We start from the raw sequence: 19,324 nt of genomic DNA, 5'->3' as shown, positions 1-19,324 counted from the left end.
AGTTCGAGTCAGTCTCTCGAGACCTGCCTTGTGGTGGCGCTAGGTTTGCGATTACACAGTGGCGACACGCGGGTCCGACATGTACTACAGGACCGCGGCCGATTTAAGCTACCTCCTAGCACGTGTGGTGTCTGGCTGTGACACCACATTCCTCCCCCGCAAATCGGCGAACGGTCGTGAGATAAGGCTTCCGCCCGCCGTGGGGAGGACCCCATGTTGACGTATGCGATGAGGTAGGGAGCCTAACAACAGGCGAGGCTGTGCCACCCGCACCCGGCCATTCGGTCCGAGGGGAGCTAGGAAACGCCTGAAAACCTAGTCCAGGGTGCACGTCAACATGCGGTGTATGCGCCCGTACAGAGACAGGAGGGGCCGAAGGGTCGACCTCCATGTGGTCGGAGAATCCGACGTGCGATGACGACATCTGGTCCGGAGCGGGCAAGAGTTCCATGGCGGAGGACAGCTGGTCACGGGAAGCGATCGGCGGCGTGTGACCCAGGGAGGCGCGTGGCGGCGGCAGCGAAGCGTCCACTGCGGGCGGCGCCGGAGTCGGCTGCGGCGGCTGCGGCGGCTGCGGCGGCGGCGCGACGCCATGAGGCAAAATGGAAGGCAGCGTCGGTAACACCTGGGGATGAGGCGAGCCAGTAGATGGGTCCCCAGGGTGCTGACCTGACGGCTCCGTCGCTGAAAGCAGACGGGGAGCGGCAGAACCCAGGCGACGACAGAGGCGCAGCTGATTGAGATGCTGACGCACCTCACCAGAGGCCCCCAAAACCAAATACATCGCGCGGCCGAGGCAACGAAGAATGTGCCCTGCGAGCCAACGCCATGAACCGCGATAGGTGCGATAGAAGACAACGTCGCCAGGAGCAAAAGCAGGCGTCTGCCGCTGCACAGGAACCTGATGCGGCGGATGCAGCAAAGACATCAAGGTTCGATGAGAACGACCATGGAGCAACTCAGCCGGCGAGCGACCATCGCGGGGCTGAGAGCGATACGAGGACAAAAAGAGCAATAAGGCGTCCTCCCGAGAATGCGACTCTTTCAATTTCAACATCTGTGACTTGAAAGTCCGGACCAATCGTTCCGCGGCACCGTTTGACTGAGGCGAAAACGGCGCGGACGTCAGATGTTGAATACCATTGGCCTTGCAGAAGGACTGAAATTCTGCGGACAGGAGTTGTGGGCCATTGTCGGAAACAATAGTCTGCAGAAGACCTTCAATGCAAAAGATAGCAGACAAGGCTTGGATTGTGGCAGAAGACGTCGTGGAAGACATCCAGACAACAAAAGGAAAATTACGGAAAGCATCGACCACAACCAACCAACGAGCAGTCCAGAATGGACCAGCAAAATCGATGTGCAAGCGTTGCCAAGGGGAAGTGGCTTTCGGCCATGCAAAGAATTGCCGCGGCGGTGCGGATTGTTGTTCGGCACACGACACGCAAGAGGAGCACATATTCGTATCGCAGCATCGATTCCGAACCAAGTACAGTGCTGACGAGCAAGTTGTTTCGTACGCACTATACCCCAATGGCCGTGGTGAAGAAGCCGTAAGACAGAGGACTGTAACGAACGTGGGACCACGACTCGGGACTGATCATTATCAGAACGCAACAACAAAACACCACGTCGTACAAAAAGTCTCTCCTTGTGAGCAAAAAATCCGCGAACCAGCGGATCCTCGATCCGTGACTTGGACAAGGCCCAATGCGTAGCAACAAAACGCAAAACAGTAGCAAGGACAGGGTCAACAGCTGTGGCCGTAGCTACACGACGAAAAAAATCGGAAACGATTCGACCACGTCATCGGTTTCCGCATCAATGAACATGCAAGCAAGTTCGGAAGAATCGAATGCTTTATCCTCGGCAACAGGCAAACGGGACAACGCATCAGGTTTCCGTGCTTAGCAGTGGACCGATACAAGATATCGTAGCGGTACTGCGAGAGAGAAATGGACCAGCGAATGAATTTCTGCGCCGTACGCGGAGGTACCGGCTTGTTCGGATGAAAAAGCGATGTCAAAGGTTCGTGGTCCGTGATGATGGTAAAGTGACGACCATACAAGAAATCGTGAAACTTAGTAACACCAAACACGAGAGCTAAAGCCTCTTTCTCTATCTGTGAATAATTTCTTTGCGCAGATGAGAGCAATTTTGACGCAAAGGCAATAGGGCGATCATGCGATCCATCCTTGTGCGCAAGCACAGCACCGATCCCGAAATCCGATGCATCTACCATCAACAAAAGGGGTTTTCGGGGATCGAATGGCGTAAGGCAACTATGTGAAAGCAACGCCGATTTCAACTGGCTAAAGGCGCGTTCGCATTCCGTCGTCCAGACGAACGGAACAGCTTTACGGCGTAAGCGATGAAGCGGAGCTGAAATGGAAGAAGCATTGCGCAGAAATTTATGATAATAATTTATTTTACCCAACACACTTTGCAGCTGTTTCAAGTTCTGCGGTGACGGCAAATCCTGTATGGCATGGAGGTGCTCTGGACTCGGATGTATTCCTTGGGCATTGAGGACATGGCCCAGGTAGGGTAAATCCCGAGCAAAAAACACACATTTGTCCTTCCTCAAGCGAAGACCATTTTGTCGCAAGACCTGAAATAATGTCCGGAGATTTTGCAAATGTTCGGCTTCTGTCTTTCCGGAGATCACAATATCGTCCAGATAGTTCGCAGCAGTAGGGACCGACGCACAAACAGTTTGTAAATATTGCTGAAACAATGCAGGTGCGGACGCACACCCGAAAGGCAGTCTTTTGAAGCGATACAAACCAAGATGCGTGTTTACCACCAAGACGCGCTGGGATTCTTCGTCCACAGGTATTTGCAAGTAAGCATCTCCTAGGTCCAACTTTGAAAAATATTTTCCCGGGCACAGTTTGTCAAAAAGATCTTCCGGGCGGGGCAAAGGAAAAGTTGCAGACACAAGTTGGGGATTCACAGTTGCCTTGAAGTCCACACAAAGTCTCAATTTTCCGGAAGGTTTTGGCAAAATTACTAAGGGTGAGGCCCAGAGAGAAGCCTGCACACGTTCAATTACACCTTGAGATTCTAAATCGTTTAATGTTCTTGCGACCTCATCGCACAATGCGTGGGGAACATTGCGCGCTCTGAAAAATTTCGGTTGCGCGTTCTCTTTCAGTTCCAAATGTGCTGCATAGTTCTTAGCGCAACCAAGGATCGGTGCAAAAATGTCTGCAAATTCCTCACATAGACTAGAAACACTGGCGGAAGGCACAGTCTGAATCACTGAGAGGACCTGATTTACTATAGACAAATTAAACAACTGAAATAAATCTAAACCAAACAAGTTCACTGCAGTAGAAGAACGAAGAACGTAAAATGACACAAGTTTTGTTTGTCCCTCGTATGTTGCAAGAAGGCGGCACTGTCCTAACACTGGTATTTTCTGGCCTGAGTAACTATTGAGCTGAACATTTGCGGCACGCAACGGAGGTTTGCCCAGTTGGTTGTACGTGTCGTGATTGAGCAATGAAACTGCAGCTCCGGTATCGAGCTGGAATGGTATCACTTTGCCTGCAAAGTCTAAGTCTACAAAAAGTTTATTGTCCTGCTGACGACAAAAGCAACTGTGTTGTGCAACTGGAACAGACACTGGGACAGAATTACGTGCGACGTGACGGGACTTCCGTCGACATCGACGCACACTTTTTGTGGAATGAACACGTCACCGGACGGGGTGGAATGAACTGCATGAATATCCATGGGCGAAGGTTCACGAGCCTGAGTTTCCTTGGTTCGATGCCGGCGCGAAGCAAAGGGCCTGGAATTGGTGTGAGTGTCTGATCTGAGCTTTTTCTGGCAAACACTTTGGACATGTCCTTTCTTATGACAGTAAAAGCACATAGCTTGGCGTGACGGGCAATTTTCACGCGAATGTCTAGTTGCACACCGCGGGCATGATTTCACTGCATTAGCTTGCTTACGCGGCGCACGTGTTTGCGAGCTAGGCTGCCGCTGCGCTGACGGGCGCGACGGCCACTGAGCGTCCCGTGCAGCGGGCCCGGCGGGCCGGTGAATGCGACACACTGCCGGCGAAGTTGCAAATGAGTCCTGAGCAAAGTCAAGTGTGTCTTGCCTATCCAATATGTCTATCACTTGTTGAAGGGAGGGATTAACTAGTTTCAAAATCTGTTCCCGTATGCGAACATCAGAAACGTTCTGTGCTATTGCATCACGCACCATAGTATCTGAATAAGGAAGTCCACATTCGCATTCAAACGCACAATCCCTAGTAAGTCCTTGCAATGTCGAACCCACTCCCTATTAGTCTGACCGGCCGTACGTTTTGTACGAAAGAACGTATACCTTCTTGCAACGACATTTACTGTTTCCTTGAAATAGGCATCTAAAGCAGACAAAATTTCATCGTAGGACAGAGTTGCTACGTCGCACCGGGGAAACAACTTCACTATCACTCGGTAGGTGGACACACCGACACAAGAAAGCAAAAACGGCTGCCGCTCATTACCTCGAATTCTGTAGGCTGCTAGGTGGAAGTCGAACTGACGGGACCACTCGTGCCATGACTCGTGGGTGGCATCAAAGGGTCTGAATTGAAGTGCAACAGCATGTTGTGGCGGCGGTAGCGATGAAGCGGCGGCGGCCGCATCGGTGTGCAGCACACGTTGACCCTGGACGAGCTGTCCAAGAGCATCCAATAACGCCTGCGTCTGCTGATTCTGCAAGCGATAAAATTCGGACAGTACATCTGGAGAGTGTGGCGAAGCCATGACACAAAGAAATTAGTGCAAAGTAAAACACAAGATCCTTTGTAGACTCGTCGCCATGTGATGTGTCGGCAGCTGGGCCAACACCTTGTAGATAGAGGTGGCTTAAAGGGCACGCGAGACTAACGCAGACGGGCATGAAGTACTGGAACAGGATACGTAATTAATGCTATGAAGAAAAGAACGGAGCTTCTCATATACTTATCTTTAATGTCTTCTTGTACATCTCTATGGTGAACACAAGTGAGACTCTAATTACAATCACTGTAAGGCTAATGGCGCCTTGCTAGTTCGTAGCCATTAACTTAGCTGAAGGCTATTCTGTCTCTCGGCTAATGAGAGAGAAAGGCTTCGTACGTCTAGTCGCTAGCTCTGTCGTCCGTACAACTCGGGTGAGTTCGAGTCAGTCTCTCGAGACCTGCCTTGTGGTGGCGCTAGGTTTGCGATCACACAGTGGCGACACGCGGGTCCGACATGTACTACAGGACCGCGGCCGATTAAGCTACCTCCTAGCACGTGTGGTGTCTGGCTGTGACACCACAAATGGATTTACTGTAATTGCATAAAGAGTTACAGGATGTGGGCAGCTCTGTCGTGTAGCTCATTTCTCCAGTATTGGTCGAGCTGTTTCACCATTATTTTGTAAATTGAGTATCAGGGATGCACTGTTGTGTTATACTAACGAACTTTCCCTCAGATCCCATTTTGCCCATTACATTAATTAATAAGTCTTGATTAACTCTGTCGTAGAGTTTGGCAAAACCGTTAAAGCTAATACTAACTTTGCTATTCTCCCCATGTTGGGAGTGCTATATCCCGATATTCGGAATATTGTATCCTTTTATCGCACTTTTTTTATATCGATGTTGTATCTCAGCGAGAACTCCTATTAGCCTTTTATTCAACAGTCGTGTCCATATTTTGAAACCAGTACTGCACAGTGTTTGGATTTTGTAAGCGTTGAGCCTTTTTGGTACTAACACCAATAACCCTTGTGAAAAAGCTGATCACAGACTGTCAAGAATGTTATAAGAAAATATCTCGGTCTTCGTTATTGTCATCTGTTTTGTGGTGTGAGCCGAGTCAGTGTTTATTGTCCAGTTGGAACTAAGTTTTTGTCTATACTGTTGCCTCGGTGCGGTGGAGCCACCTGGCGACCAAGCTTGAAACGACGCAACATGGGCGCTACAGCATAGCGGCTCCAGTCTTCCTGAGTAGTCGCGGACGCATCACCTGTCGTATTTCCTGTACAGCTTGTTGGTGCTATAGATATTTTATTTAGCAAGTTTTATATATTTGACAAACGAGGATGGAGCTGTATTACTACAGTTGGAGCATGTTCTCAGTATGTCGACTAGACTGATGTCTAATTGTGCTTCTGGGATGTATTTAATTTTTATTCAAATGGTTCAAATGGCTCTGAGCACTATGGGACTTAACAGCTGTGGTCATCAGTCCCCTATAACTTAGAACTACTTAAACCTAACTAACCTAAGGACATCACACACATCCATGCCCGAGGCAGGATTCGAACCTGCGACCGTAGCAGTCGCGCGGTTCCGGACTGCGCGCCTAGAACCGCGAGATATTATGGTTCCTTCTGTATAACTGTTGTACGACCATGCAAATTACTCCATTGACATTATTCTATCTGTACATTGTAGGTTTGAGGCTGAAAGCTTGTTAGTGTCGAAACTGGTCATCAAATAAACTATTTCACATCAAGCTACCTTGGTTTCTAATACATAGATATATTTGTTTTGAATGTGTAGGCACTTGTTCCGTATTTCTGTATATCTGGTTGGTTTGAGAGATCTGTGTTCATATGCCATACTTCATATGCTAGAAAGTTTCCTGCTGTAGATCACTTAGTTCGATATTGTATGCTGAGTGATCAGGGAACCTCATTGGCCAATAGCCATATTTTTCTATCCACCAGATAATTCTTGGCATTGTCAAAAATATAAGAGGTGTGATCAAAACTATGGTAAATAGTTTTATTAGAAACAAAGTGTAAGCTCACATGGAATTTGATTTAATCTTCTTTAGAGTCTTGACATTGGCTGGCAATGTTCCTATCCCAGCGCTGAATCCCTGACTGGAAGCATTTCTCGAAGGCTACTTTTGGAATGGCGTTCAGTTGTTCTGTCCTGGCCCTCTCAATGACAGAAATAGTGTCAAAACGTTTTCCTTTAAGCTCAGTTTCAAGTTTTAAGAAGAGCCAGATTTCGCATCGTGCTAAATCTGGTGAGTAAAAAATGTGTGTGAAATCTTATCGGGCTTAACTGCTAAGGTCATCAGTCCCTAAGCTTACACACAACTTAACCTCAATTACCCAAAGGACAAACACACACACCCATGCCCGAGGGAGGACTCGAACCTCCGCCGAGATCAGCCGCACAGCCGGCCGGAGTGGCCGAGCGGTTCTACGCGCTACAGTCTGGAACCGCGCGAACGCTACGGTCGCAGGTTCGAATCCTGCCTCGGGCTTGGATGTGTGTGATGTCCTTAGGTTAGTTAGGTTTAAGTAGTTCTAAGTTCTAGGGGACTGATGACCTCAGATGTTAAGTCCCATAGTGCTCAGAGCCATTTGAACCATTTTGAACCCAGACTGGAAAAACCTTGATCGACCAAAAACTCGGAAATCAAAAGCGAAGTGTGGAGCGGCGTGATGTCATGATGAAGAAGGAAGCCATTGGACCATTTTCCTGGACTCTTTCTTCATATACCGTTTCGCAAACGTTGCAGTACGCCCTTGCAAAGTTCGGTGTTTACAATAGTTACCCTTGTGTAAGTAGGCTGTTTAGGTTTTTTTTATTAGTAACGCCACCTCTGTATGAAAATCACCGGCTGTGCCGTGTGCAGTCTGTGGCTGCTTTGCATTGTTGTAATACTCAACCATTGTAGTGTTAGGCAGCTGGCTGTGAACAGCGCGTAGCGTTGGGCAGTTGGAGGTGTGCCACCAGCAGTGGTGGATGTGGGGAGAGAGATGGCGCAGTTTTGTAATTTGTCATGATATCAAGGTAAATACATTGTTTGTTCTCTATTAATATCTTTCATTTGCTAACTATCCCTATCAGTAGTTAGTGCCTTCCATAGTTTGAATCTTTTATTTAGCTGGCAGTAGTGGCGCTCGCTGTATTGCAGTAGCTTGAGCAGCGAAGATTTTTGTGAGGTAAGTGATTTGTGAAAGAGATAGTTTAATGTTAGTCAGGGCCATTCTCTTCTAGAGATTTTGAAAGTCAGATTGCGTTGCGCTAAAAAAAAAATATATTGTGTGTCAGGTTAAGCACAGTTGTAAAAAATTGTTAAAAGGGGACGTTTCATTGGGCGACACATAATTTTCTTTTCAACTACTGAGTAATTTTTTGTAGAATTAGTTTTTGTGGTGCACCACTTTAATTACTTAGACATTAAGATGTGATTATACATTTCCCTTATCTGCATTGTTATCTTTAGTGTACAATTTTTCTGCTTGAGCTATGTCATATTTAGGTATAAGTACTTGCTGTTTGCCAGGCATAGTGTTATTGAATTTGATTTTGTATTATTCTGTTAAGCCAGTTTTACTAATGATTTATTTTTATATTTTTATTGTTTGCTGCACATTGCCTTAGATTAGTTGTAATATTACAATTGCTTTGCTAATTTCTTAATACTGCTTGCTTCGCAAATCTGCGTTTTTTTTTTCATTGCTGTTTATATTAATTGTTTTATGTGATGCTGCATTGCCTCGTCCCTTGGTATATATATCTGAGCTCAGTAGATTTAAGTTAGCTTAAGAGGGGGTAGACTATATAAGAAACTAACTATGAAGAATTGGAAGAAATACATTGAAAATCTATAAGAAAATGGTTTGGCCAAAACAGTATTTTGAAATAGGATATGAGCCAAAAAAAAGTAGGGTTTAGGGACAACAGGTTTAGGTAGGATTTTCTTGGAAATAAATGATGAAGTAAGATAATGGAAAATAAATAATGAGGTAAGAAATATGTGAACATATATATATACAGAAAGCATGCTTGAATAGGATTTTTTTGGTGGAAACAAATGTGGAAATAAGACGAAAGATCTATGGAATGAAGTTTTGGGTTGGACTGCAGTACCAAAAGTTACACTGAAAACGAACCCTGTCCTTTCCATTGTGTTATCCCACTATGTGTTTGTGTACCCTTGTGTATTTGTTTTCTTCCTGTCTTTGTGTAGTTTCATAGAATTTTTTTCTTCTTCTAATACTAAGCTACATTCACTATGATGAGGAATACTGTGATCCTCAAATATAATTTGCATTGATAATATGTTATTTACTTTGTAAAGATGATTAGACATTTATCTGTTCTGTGTTAATGCTTAGGTGTGAAGTTGATGTTTCAAAAGTTATTCTGATCTTTTATGTATGAAATTATGTCATAATTCCTGTAACACTGATGTATATGTTTATTTCTATTCTTTTGTAAAGCCCCTATTACCGCAACTGTTATTTGTATTGTTATGTTCTTGAATGATGTGTTTTGTACCTTTGTTATTGTGTTCTTATGTTATAAAATTGTAATTGACACCAGGTCATCAAATTAAGTAACTTGTAAGTTACATTTCACTGCACACGTTTCTATTGGTCATAGTATATGGACAATATGTGAGAAGTAGGGACTGTTAGTGTTTGCACGTGTGTTAATAATTCAGCAAGGGACTGGATAACAACATTGCTGGTTCTGAGGACAATTCCAAAAACTTTGTGAGTGCACAAGTGGTGGTTATGGACTTGCTACATTATCCGCAAGACTCTTCGATGGTGATTGTGCACCTGCACAGTCGCAACAGATGGCTGCTGGCCGTCTCTACAAGGACTACAGTGGGTCTGCGTCTTTGCTGACTCACCAGTACCATTATCTCTACAAGGACTGCAGTGGGTCTGCACCTTTGATGACTCACCAATACCATTATTTCTACAAGGACTGCAGTGGGTCTGCACCTCTGGTGGCCCACCAATACCGTAATCTCTACCAGGACTACAGTGGGTCTGCTCTGTGATGACCTACCCACCAATACTCTTCAAAACTTCGACTGACTCCGCTGTGGGTTTGCTCTCTTGTGGCCCATTACCTGTCAGCATGTCGAGAGTCAGCACTGTCTTTCCGTTGGAAGGACAACGATACTTCTTCAAGACTGCATGGAAATCCACTACTTCCGTGTGCATTTTCTTTTACTGCTCAGACTTTGAGAAAAACACTGCAATGTGATGAATGATCAGGACTGTCTTTATGGACTGTGAGAAAATTTTAGCTTTTGACCAACATTGTATCAATAAGTGTGTGCATTTGATTTCTTTGTTATTGTAATTGTGAAAAAAAATTTTAACAAATATGTATTGGCCAGTGCCCAACAAAATTTGTAAAATCTTTTGTGGGGAGCATGGGGGCTATGTAAGTAGGCTGTTTAGGTTTTTTTATTAGTAACGCCACCTCTGTATGAAAATCACCGGCTGTGCCGTGTGCAGTCTGTGGCTGCTTTGCATTGTTGTAATACTCAACCATTGTAGTGTTAGGCAGCTGGCTGTGAACAGCGCGTAGCGTTGGGCAGTTGGAGGTGTGCCACCAGCAGTGGTGGATGTGGGGAGAGAGATGGCGCAGTTTTGTAATTTGTCATGATATCAAGGTAAATACATTGTTTGTTCTCTATTAATATCTTTCATTTGCTAACTATCCCTATCAGTAGTTAGTGCCTTCCATAGTTTGAATCTTTTATTTAGCTGGCAGTAGTGGCGCTCGCTGTATTGCAGTAGCTTGAGCAGCGAAGATTTTTCTGAGGTAAGTGATTTGTGAAAGAGATAGTTTAATGTTAGTCAGGGCCATTCTCTTCTAGAGATTTTGAAAGTCAGATTGCGTTGCGCTAAAAAAAAAAAAATATTGTGTGTCAGGTTAAGCACAGTTGTAAAAAATTGTTAAAAGGGGACGTTTCACTTGTAACGAACTCCGATTGCCCTATGCCCTCAAAACCAAAGAAACAATGAGCATGACTATGATATTCGATTTTGGCTGACGTGGCATGTTAGAGCGAGGGAATTCAGTTTTCCTATTAGGTATTCTAAATTTTCGTGTCATGGTCAAATCCATAAACCCAAGTTCCATCTCCAGTTAGAATTTTGGATGTGAACTACGTTCCTGCATAAAGAGGATCCTTCAACTCCGCGCAAACTGACACACCATTTTTCTTCTGTTCATCACTCAAAAGTCTGGGAACAAATTTTACAATCACTTGTCTCATTTGCAAATCATCAGTTAGAATGCTTTTCCCCGGAACCGTGCAAGGTGTTAAGTTCTTCGGTAAACTCTCGAATAGTTCTTCGCCCGCTTGAACGGACAATTTTTGCCACTTTCTGTATGCTCGCCTTCTACCGACTGATTTATGTTTTTAAAATGCTCGTAACACTTGTAAACAGTCCTCAGAGTTACATCATTATCGCTACACATCAGTTTTAATATTTCTTGACTTTCTTGGGCGTTTCCTTGCAACTTGAAACGGAATTTAATGTTCCCGCGTTGTTCGAAATTCACGACGCGTGACACAGTCGGTAAACACAACTCCACTCTAGCGTCGCTGGACGCTGAGTGACAAGTCAGAACGTGCTCCAACCAGATGCTGTCTGTCTCAACGGATCAAGTTATCGGACAAGTTACATCAAATGGTTGTCGTGTCAGCAGCCGCTGCTAAAAAAATTTATTCACCGTATTTTTTGATCACATCCCGTAGATTCTATGTAACCCGATTTTAGCGACATTGGTGATGTAGCTGCACTGGTAGCACTGGCATGAACTTACATACGGGTGTCCACTTATTTAAGTTCTTGTATTAAATACTAGAATCCTTGGAAAAAACTGAAATTGGGACTTCGATAATAATTTTATTATAAGTCCATATTATTAAAACTGCAACTGATTACTTGAGAAATTCCTTTCTCTACCTACGACCGACGCTGCCCGTTGGATTATATACTTTATGATTAACATATCATGAATTTTTATGGTGATATTATCTCTTCGGCATTCGAGTAGCGATCGTGTCGTATACTGAATACGTTGTTTGTATAGGACACCTATTCCGCATGCGCTCCCTATTTTGGTAGCTTCGTCATATCCGGTAAGTTCATTTGTTTTGTATGTGACTACTGCCTGTACCAGAGCAATGTGCGTATCTTCCAAATATAAGCATTGTTTGAAACTTTCGTTTCGTCTCCGATTCTATTCTGTATTTAGTGTTACAGTTTTATAATGTTGTGTCATTTCTTCTAAGTACATGGTGGGACATTCCTTCGTTTCATCTGCCCAATGTCCACAGGTGGGTTCGTGTTCTTAATTCCATTGGATCCGGATCTTGTCTTTCATTTTCCACTTCGACGTCAGCGCCGCTTTGGGACCTGTGACGTGTACATCCTTCATCATTTCTCAGTAATTGCTTCATTCTATTTACATTTCCTTTCAAGTCATGTATGTCCCCTTTTAACTGTTTACCCGAGCTGCGTTTCGTTTTGTCGGTTTTCATCGCACGCTTCTACTTTTGCTTGTCAGACTGCTTACTCGTTCCATGAGAACTGTTGGTTTTACTTGCAGTGTTGCTTTGCTCAGGACTCGTTAACGGTGGCCATTGTATGTCTTGCTATCTGAGTTCAATCATTCCTTGCGTATTATGCTGGTCTTCCTCTGCCTGTTCATGTTGCTGTTGAGTTATTATGTCAGGGCGGTTGTTGATCTGCGTCGTTTGTCGCCATTGGCTGGCTCCCAGTAACAACTTGCTCCTGTCTATGGTTGCGCTCATTGTTTGCTACCTCTGCAGACCTCTCACTGGAAATGCCAAGCTCTCGGTTATAAGTGGTTCTGCGGTTTGGTGCTGCATCATTGTTCACGGCTTCCACGGTTCCTACATGTTTATCGTCACTCACTGTTTGATTCCCCATTACTTATGCAGCCTAGGTTGTTGGGTCACCGTCGTGCCTCGTTTCCTCGGTTTATCTTGGGACGAGTCTTTGGTTAACACTTCTGAACTGTAGGCACCATGGTTTAACACGCTGCCTGTCATATACACTGAACACCTGTCTAATATCGTGTAGGGCCCAGGCGAGCACTCAGAAATGTCGCAACACGACGTGGCGTGGACTTGACTAATGTCTGAAGTAGTGCTGGAGGGAACTGATACCATGAACCCTGCAGAGCTCTCCATAAATCCTTGAGAGTACAAAGGGAGAGCTTCTGAACAGCACGTTGCAAGGCATCCCACATATGCTCAATAATGTGGGTGTCTGGGGAATTTGGTGGCCAGCGAAAGTGTTTAAACTCAGAAGAGTGTTCCTGGAGCCACTCTGTAGCAATTCTGGACGTGTGGTGCGTCACATTGTCCTGATGGAATTGCCCAAGTCCGTCTGAATGCACACTGGACGTGAAGGGATGCAGGTGATCAGACAGGTTGGTTACGTCCGTGTCACCTGTCAGAATCGTAAACAGACATATCAGGGATCCCATATCATTCCAACTGCACACGCCCCACTCCACTGCAAAGCCTCCATCAGCTAGAACAGTCTCCTTCTGACATGCAGGGCCCATGGATTCATGAAGTTGTCTCCATATCCGTACACGTCCATCCACTCAGTACAGTTTGAAGCTAGACTCGTCCCACCAGGCAACTTCTTTCCAGTCATCAACAGTCGAATGTTGGTGTCGTGCAGTCATCAAGGGTATACGAGTGGGTCTTCGGCTCCGAAAGCCCGTATCGATGATGTTCCGTTGAACGGTTCGCACGCTGACTCTTGGTAGGCCAGCACTGAGATCTGCAGCAAATTGCGGAAGGGTTGCACTTCTGTCAAATTGAAAGATTCCGTTCAGTCGTCGTTGGTTCCGTTCTTGCAGTATCTATTTCCGGTCGCAGCGATGTCGGAGATTTGATGTTTTACCAGATTCTTGAAGTTCGCGGTACACTCGTGAAATCGTCGTACGGAAAAATCCCCTTCATCGCTACTTCGGTGATGCTGTGACCCATTGCTCGTGCGACGGCTATAACACCATATTCAATCACACTTAAATCTTGATAACCTGCCATTTTAGAGGCAGTAACCGACCTAACAACTGCGGCAGACACTTATTGTCTTATGTGATTTCATGAGATCTTACATGTGGGCACTTGTTCTTATATGCTTTGCGGAAAACTAGTAGTAAAGTTTAATGCTTTTGCCAAGTTTAGAGAATTCACTGAGTAAGTGTATCTACATGTCGAAATGTAGCTCCAGTTATATTTTCTCTGAAGCGCCTGTCGTCCTACTTAAGGGACATGGCAAAGAACGGCCTTTACTTCCTAATGAATAGGGGCAGTTGATTCAGAATCACTTCATCCAGCTGTATAATTACATTTCTGTGTATATTTCAGGTATGAGGATGGGCCTGTTGCAAACCAAAGTGGGTCTTGTGAACATCATGTCAAAGTACAGTGTGCGACCCACAGAGAAGACAGTAACTAACCTGGATTACCATCCTAGGTCCTTTGTTCTTATGACTAAGAGTGGAATCCATCTTAAGTTTGTAAAGCGTTCCTAGGAGGACAGCACTGAAGAACAATCGTGTCTGAAGGTGTGATTAGTGGTTTTGCGTTGTGTACGTTATCAAGCATTATGACTCGCAGAAAATGCTTACACAGTGGCTTTACAATATGAACGACTACTGTACATCCTTGTGTGACCATGAAATCTTCAGTATTGTACCTTTAACAGCATGTATTATGTTTATGTACTTAATGTAAATAAATAAACAAGTCTACCAGGTACAGATATCACTACCTTTTTCTCTCAAACATTTGTAAGTTGATGATTGTTAATACAACAGCTATTCGCAAGATTATCGAGAAGGAAAATCACAGCGGCCATTGTCAGGTGTTGTCATCCAGTGCCGGCTTTAGACAACAGCCTCCTGGAAGAGTGCCAATCCCATAGATGTCACTTGCAAGGTTGAGATCCAGCTATGGTACAAAACCGGTACATTTGGTTGACACAGAACAATGCTTTTGTGAAATACCTGTATGACACGATTTTATGTACTTACAATTTATTCTCAAAATCTGTTACTACTTTTAAAATTCATTTTTCTTTGACAACCTAAATGACGCCTTTGCCACCAAGGCCATGTGGGATGCAATTGCAATAAATAAACGATGTTTGTGATGTTTTGTGCACACGACAGGGGACGGGAACGGATAAAGTCCGTCATTTTCCTGGACGGCAGTGGAAAAACGCATAAAAATTGCACTCAAGTTGGCCTGAGTGCTCTACATCACGAAACTCCACCTTAGTGTGATTTACCTTTGTGTTTTGATCGATCTAGACTGAACATCAGATTCATTTGTTGCAATGTTTTTCTACCTTCTACAACGCTGGAATAATATGTAAGGTAAGGAAACAATATTTTTCTATTCGCTTTAGAAGATTATGAGCATGCGGATAACATTAATTTCATCTCCAAGAGCGTAACTTCCTATGTTGAAATGTAAGTCCAAGCGGCATATCGTAATGCCGAAAGTAAGCAAGATGCAAAAGGACAATTGAAATAAACACCCTGCTCGACACAGGAACGTATTAAGTAAAAATAAAGAAGGGGTAATCTTGTAGAGAAAATCGATCCAGTTTGAGGGAAGCACAGTAGTAGTAAGAAAACCAAGTTGCAATCAAAGGCAAACTAGATGAAATATCATTGGATACTGTTAGTTGTTGAACGGAAGCGCGCAAAGATAGATAAGTGAGGCTAAATGTGGAGTTAAATAATGCAAAATAAGACATCATAACGTTAAAAATAGTGCGTAGAAAACTGAGAAAAAATACATTTAAAAACAGTATATTTTTCGTATTACAAATAAACAAGGCAGGAAGCAAACAAAGCAGTTGTAAACAATATTACAGCCGCTGAAAAGAGACTTAAAATCAACGAAGGGCCTAGAGGTCTTGACGTGCGTGTACCAATACGTTCACGCTGATGAGAAAATAAATGTCCTCTATAAAGAGTCACAGAGACAGGTATTTGACTGTGCAGCCCAAAGAAAGGCTTTATGGCGGTGGGGAGGATTACTGAAGAACTGGACTTAAGCCTAAGAAACAATTTTTACTTGCAATCCCGTTAGTGTTTTGACTGATTTGAAGCGGTCCACCATTATTTCATCTCTATTGTCAGTCTCCTTATCAAAGAGCAGCAGTTACACTTAACACCCCTAAATTTTGTGGTATGTATTCCAGTCACTGGTGATAATGTCCGACAACCCAAGATAATGTGGAATTAGGTGTACAGTTAATGTAGTTTTTTTCCGTATCACAAAAAACAAGAAGTAAGTTATTGTAACATTCGTTAGTTAAATTTTTTCCCAGGTTAGGGTGTTTTGTGGCTCTTATCCGTATCCTCATTTCTGATGCATCTAATTTTTCCCTTTCTGGTTTCTCTGGAGTCAACCCTTTACGACCAACTCTTAAAACACTACAAATAAATATAATGAATTTATTTCTTGCTTCTCGATTGATCAACGTGAGTAAATTGATTTTGTACTTGGGTCGCACGCTATTTCCTATTTTAATGTTTGCCCTCGCTTGTCTGTTATATTTATCTATTCAGTGTACCAGCTTCATAAAAACATGTTACAGAGTGTCACCAATAAATGAACTACAGCAAATACAGCCGAATAATAAATACGGTGAATGATGGGAAAATAGAGATAGATCAACAAGTCATTGCATTTAGTGTCTCATGATGACGATAACTACAGCCTCTGTTTTCTCCTACATTCCTTACCCTTTATGACTCTGACTAGTACCAGGTACTCTATTCCATCGTGTCTTAACACATGTCCTGTCCTTTTTCTAATCAGAGTTTTTCACTTATTTTTTGCTTCACACATTCTGCGCGGATCTTTCGCAACCCTTGCCTTCTGTAACGCCACACTTCAAACGCTTAGATTCCCCTCTTTTCTGGCTTATTCACAGACCAAAGTGCAAAGGGAGTGAACAACCGTAATTTGAAGATGCTAGTAGGGACAGCGACGGAGAAAGGACCAAACATAGTGACTGACACAAACACATTGTTATGTCCTTAAACATGAGTGATGGCACAAAGAGACTCACTTTTACTGTGGATAAACGGTGTGTTAAATACAAGTAAACACATTTCAACTCAAAAAAGAAATATATTACTAAAAGTTCTTTTGCGTAGACACACACACACACACACACACACACACACACACACACACACACACACTAAAAATTTTCCTCTATTTTTAAGTAGGGTGATTTTTTCCACCGTATACAAGCTCTAGGAATTGTTCGATGAGAGGATACGGAACAAGAAAGGTCTAATGAACCTATGTCAGGAAATGCATGAGTTCCATGTTTCCATTTATTCAGTCATACATTGTTACGGAGACTGAGGTCTAATACGCGCTGTTTCATGCAGCCACAGTTACAGAATGTGTTAGAAATGGTTTCCATGATCCTCAACGGATACGTGTATGCGCCGTAGAAATGTTCTGTCCCACACGTTGACATCGGTCAGGCTACATCCGAACACTGGCTAAGGCGGCATGGATTCGCTGCTCCAGTGCCTTCACATCTGGAATGGGCACACCATACACGATACTTATGATATCCATATCCAGAAATATCACCGATTGAGCCCTGGTGAATAAGCAGGCCATACAACTGGATTCCCTCGTTCGATCCATCGACCAGGGAAGACACGATAGAGATGTGTTCGGACGTTAACGGCGAAGTGGGCTGGAGCGTATAATGTAGCAGCCATACAACCGTTCGAATCATCAATGGCAGTTCTTTCAGTAGGGGAGGCAAAGTCATCCGCAAGAAACTCCGATAGTTCCGACCTGTTAGGCGACGTGGAAGGAAGATTGGTCCCAAAATAGGGCGCCAATTAACCCGGCCCATATATTCCGGTTGCACCGATTCTGATGATTCGCTGTCACCATTACATGCGGGTTCTGCATACTATCCCACAGATGACTGTTATAAAAGTTGAAGATACCATTCAGCATAAAGGTGGTCCCATCTTTGAGTATGATGGATGCTTACGTGAGCTTTCGACACTGTTCCTCACAAGCGTCTTTTAAGCAAACTGCGTGCCTACGGAGTATCGCCTCAGTTGTGCGACTGGATTCGTGATTTCCTGTCAGAAAGGTCACAGTTCGTAGTAATAGACGGAAAGTCATCGAGTGAAACAGAACTAATATCCGGCGTTCCCCAAGGAAGTGTCATAGGCCCTCTATCGTTCCTGATCTATATTAACGACATAAGAGACAATCTAAGTAGCCCTCTTACATTGTTTGCAGATGATGTTTGTCATTTACCGTCTTGTAAGGTCATCAGATGATTAAAACGACTTGCAAAATGATTTAGATACGATATCTGTATGATGGGTAAAGTGGCAATTGACCCTGAATAAGGAAAAGTGTGAAGTTATTCACATGAGTACTAAAAAAAATTCCCTAAATTTCGATTACGCGATAAGTCACACAAATCTGAAGGCTGTAAATTCAACTAAATACTTATGGATTACAATTACAAATAACCTAAACTGGAACGATCACATAGATAATATTGTGGGTAGAGAAAAGCTAAGACTGCGATTCATTGGGAGAACATTTAGAAGGTGCAACAGGTGTACTATAGAGACTGCTTACACCACTCTTGTCCGCCCTATTCTGGAGTATTTCTGTGTGGTGTGGGATCCGCATTAGGTGCGACTGACGGATGACATCGAAAAAGTACAAAGAAGGGCAGCTCGTTTTGTATTATCGCGAAATAGGGGATAGCGAAAACATTCTGTTGGCACCCACCTAAATAGGGAGAAATGATCACCATGATAAAATAAGAAAAATCAGGGCTAGCACAGAAAAATTTAAGTGCTCGTTTTTCCCCGCGTGCCGTTCGAGAGTGGAAGGGTAAAGAGACAGCTTGAAGGTGGTTCATTGAACCCTCTTGCCAGGCACTTTATTGTGAATAGCAGAGTAATCACGTAGATGTAGATGCAGATGAGCTCCCGAGGCCTACCGCACGGCGTCCATGGAGACGAGGCGCTCGGCGGAGCTTCAGCTTTGGTGATGACTTAGTACCTATGTACAGCATTTTTAAAATGTGACTACGCCTATTCAGACTGTTTTAGTTTTATTTCTAGGCCATGCCCTCTTAGACATATTATAGAATCAGGTTTATCTTCTGAAGAAGGCTCAATAACTTGGGCTGGAACCTAGGTAAAGGTTGGTTTCACTACCGCAATCGAGGCTAATAGTTTCTTATATAGCCAAGATAGTACTAGGAGTAATCCGTTGAATTACAGACCCTTATCACTAACGTCGATTTGCAATAGGAGTTTGGAACATGTACTGTGCTCGAAGATTGTGAATCACTTCTAAGAAAACGATTTATTGACAAATTGTCAACACAGATTGGGAAAATATCCTTCTTTTGTAACACAACTAGCTCTTTTACTCTCACGACGTAATGAGTGCCATCGACAGGGGACGTGAAACTGATT

General features: G+C 43.9%; 1 protein-coding gene across 2 annotated transcripts in view; it reads left to right on the top strand.

The window, feature by feature from the left end:
- LOC126262248 (cytochrome P450 6k1-like) overlaps positions 1 to 14,570 on the top strand; it is a 247,612-nt gene extending 233,042 nt beyond the window's left edge. Inside the window, exon 9 of one of the 2 annotated variants that reach the window (XR_007546711.1) lies at positions 14,378 to 14,570. Coding sequence is in view for 1 of the 2 variants with exons in the window: in XM_049958733.1 (XP_049814690.1) it covers positions 14,178 to 14,344 (167 nt within the window). In the remaining variant the exon portion in view is untranslated. The other variant, XM_049958733.1, reaches the window with a different exon arrangement.
- Positions 14,571 to 19,324: the final 4,754 nt, after the last annotated feature.

This window comes from Schistocerca nitens, chromosome 6 (genome assembly GCF_023898315.1).
Source record: "Schistocerca nitens isolate TAMUIC-IGC-003100 chromosome 6, iqSchNite1.1, whole genome shotgun sequence".
NCBI classification, from domain to species: Eukaryota; Metazoa; Arthropoda; class Insecta; order Orthoptera; family Acrididae; genus Schistocerca; species Schistocerca nitens.
This window is presented reverse-complemented; position numbering and strand designations above follow the sequence as displayed.